Below are 2,500 nucleotides of genomic sequence, written 5' to 3'. Positions count from 1 at the left end.
CTGCTGCTGCTGCTGCTGCTGCCGCTGCTGCTGCTGCTGCTGCTGGAACGAGGCTTACGAGAGGTCCTGCGAGGTTTGCTGCTGCTGCTGCTGCTGCTGCTGTCGTGGTTGCTGCTGCTACTACTGCTATCGTGGTTGCTGCTGCTGCTGCTGTCGGAGGGGCCTCCTGTGTCTTTTGCTGCTGCAAATCGAGGCAGCTGCCGCAGCACTTTCTGCTGCTGCCTTGCTGCTGCTGCTGCTGCTGCTGCTGTTGCTGCTGCTGCTGGGGATCCATACACGAAGGCAAGAGCTCCCCAGGTTGAAGCCGCTGCTGCTGCTGCTGCTGCTGCTGCCTCTGGCTTCTGCTGAAGAACGCCAATGCTGCTGCTGCTGCTGCTGCTGCTGCGCAGATAAATTTTTCCCCCGCTGCAGCAGCAGCAGCAGCTGACAGCCCAGAAGCAAAACCACGCAGCAGTCCGGAGGAGATCCATGGCCCCTAAACCCTAAACCCTAGAACCCTAAACCCTAGAACGTGAACCCTAAACCCTGGCCGACATAGCATTGGGTTTCGTCTACCGAGCGTTTAGGGTTTAGGGTTTAGGGTTTAGGGTTTAGGGTTTAGGGTTTAGGGTTTAGGGCCATCGTGCGGAGTGCTGCCATGGTAGAGCAGCTGCCGCAGCAGCAAGCAAGCCAAGGCTCGGCGGTTTAGGGTTTAGGGTTTAGCGTCTAGGGTTTAGCGCTAGGGTTTAGTGTTTAGGGTTTAGGGTTTAGGGTTTCAGGCCCTGGTGTTGAGATCACACGCTCTTCTAGGAGTCCAGCTGCTCGAGTTGCCGCAGGATCGAGGGTTTAGGGTTTATGCTTAAGGGTTTAGGGTTTAGGGTTTAGAAATAAGGGTTTAGGGTTTAAGGCTCAAGCACAGGTTGTGCTGCCACCGCTCTGTCGGCAGTGAGGCCCTCGGGGGCCCCCCAGCAGCAGCAGCAGCAGCAACAGCAGCAGCAGCAGCAGCAGCAGCAGCAGCCATGCATCCGTTATGGTTAAACTTCCCAGACCCTAAACCCTTGCCCCTAAACCCTAAACCCTAAACCCTAAACCCTAAATATTTTTCTCTTCTGCTGCCTTGCATTTCATAGAGCCGTTTCCATAGATCCGCGGCTGCAGTCACTGTGGGGCCGTGCTGCTGCTGCTGCTGCTGTTGCTGCTGCTGCTGTTGCTGCAGCAGCAGCTTCGATTCAGAAGTCTTCTTCCCGATACATACTTCAAGCGTAGCAGCAGCAGCAGCAGCAGCAGCAGCAAGAGCAGCAGCTGCTGCAGCAGCCACATCGCTGCTGCTGCGTATGGACTCGATGCAGCAGCAGCAACAGCAGCAGCAACGCAGCAGCAACAGCAACAGCAGCAGCAACAGCAGCAGAAGGAAAAATGGCAGCTCGGAAAGCCAAGAAGGCTGCTGCTGCCAGCAGCAGCAGCAGCAGCAGCAGCAGCAGCAGCAGCAGCAAAGTAAACCCTTTTGATGTTATGAGCAACAAGAAACCCAAAAGGACTATTTGGGGCCTTAAAGTGAAAGGCGCCGAGAGAGATCTGACCAAGGCCAGCCCTAAACCCTAAACCCTAAACCCTAAACCCTAAACCCTAAACCCTAAACCCTAGCTCCTGAGCAGTGGCATGCGTGTCAGCCTCCAGACACTTCAGCGCCGCATCCTCTAGGGTTTAGGGTTTAGGGTTTAGGGTTTAGGGTTTGTTTGCAGGTCTCTGCTCCAGCGCACTTCATTGGCAGCAGCAGCAGCAGCAACATTCGTGACGAGCGTCTGTACAGCGGCAGCAGCAGCAGCTCTGCAGCAGCAGCAGCAGCAGCAGCAGCAGCAGCAGCAACATCAAAGCGCATGCAAGGCAGCCGCCGCGCTGCAGCAATTGCAGCAGCAGATGCGGAGGAACTGATGTACTCTCGTTTGCTGCTGCTGCGGCAGCAGCAGCAGCGGCTGCTGCGGAAGCAGCAGCAGCAGCAGCAGCAAAGAAAGAGAAAAAAGAGATCTTTTGTTTTGGGGGAAAGCGACGGCAGCGACGAGGAAGCAGCAGCAGCAGCAGCAGCAGCAGCAGCAGCAGCAAATCTGCACTTGTCTTCCCAGGCCTTTCCAGATCCAGATGCACCCGAAGCAGCAGCAGCAGCAGCAGCAGCAGCAGCAGCAGCAGCAGCAGCAGCAGCAGAAGGGGATTTGCTGATGCATAAAGGGAAGCCAATTGCTGCTATGGGCGATGATGAGCTGAGGGCTTCTGCTGCTGCTCTTGTGGCTCAGAAGGCAGCAGCAGAAGAAGCAGGACTTGACCAGCAAAGTAAACCCTAAACCCTAAACCCTAAACCCTAAACCCTAGGCTCCAACTCCTGAACTTTACTTGCGCCCAGTCGAACGATTCCCTTCAATAAGAGCTCCTTAGAGAGGATCTACAGCTAGGGTTTAGGGTTTAGGGTTTAGGGTTTAGGGTTTGAGTGCAGTGTTGGAGGGTGACCTGCTGTTCTCTGGGGGCCCCT

General features: G+C 55.8%; 2 protein-coding genes across 2 annotated transcripts in view; one reads left to right on the top strand and one right to left on the bottom strand.

Moving 5' to 3' along the window:
• Window positions 1–541, bottom strand: part of ENH_00005530 (RNA polymerase Rpb3/Rpb11 dimerisation domain-containing protein, putative) — a gene marked incomplete at both ends in the record, with an annotated part of 4,963 nt that extends 4,422 nt beyond the window's left edge. Inside the window, 2 exons of the mRNA XM_013584026.1 lie at window positions 1–405; window positions 525–541. The exon at window positions 1–405 is cut by the window's left edge and continues 169 nt beyond it. Of these exons, the coding sequence (XP_013439480.1) occupies window positions 1–405; window positions 525–541 (422 nt within the window). The remainder of the gene's footprint in view (window positions 406–524) is intronic.
• An 854-nt stretch (window positions 542–1,395) lies between these two features.
• ENH_00005520 (hypothetical protein, conserved) lies at window positions 1,396–2,477 on the top strand (the record flags this gene model as incomplete). The annotated part of the gene is made up of 3 exons (XM_013584025.1): window positions 1,396–1,533; window positions 1,722–2,304; window positions 2,452–2,477. 3 exons carry the CDS (start codon window positions 1,396–1,398, stop codon window positions 2,475–2,477), a joined length of 747 nt encoding a protein of 248 aa, XP_013439479.1.
• Window positions 2,478–2,500: the final 23 nt, after the last annotated feature.

The sequence above is a fragment of the Eimeria necatrix genome, genomic scaffold (assembly GCF_000499385.1).
Source record: "Eimeria necatrix Houghton genomic scaffold, Enh_scaff115, whole genome shotgun sequence".
NCBI lineage: Eukaryota > Apicomplexa > Conoidasida > Eucoccidiorida > Eimeriidae > Eimeria > Eimeria necatrix.
The sequence above is the reverse complement of the archived record's forward strand: the minus strand, read 5'-3'. Positions and strand labels throughout refer to the sequence as shown.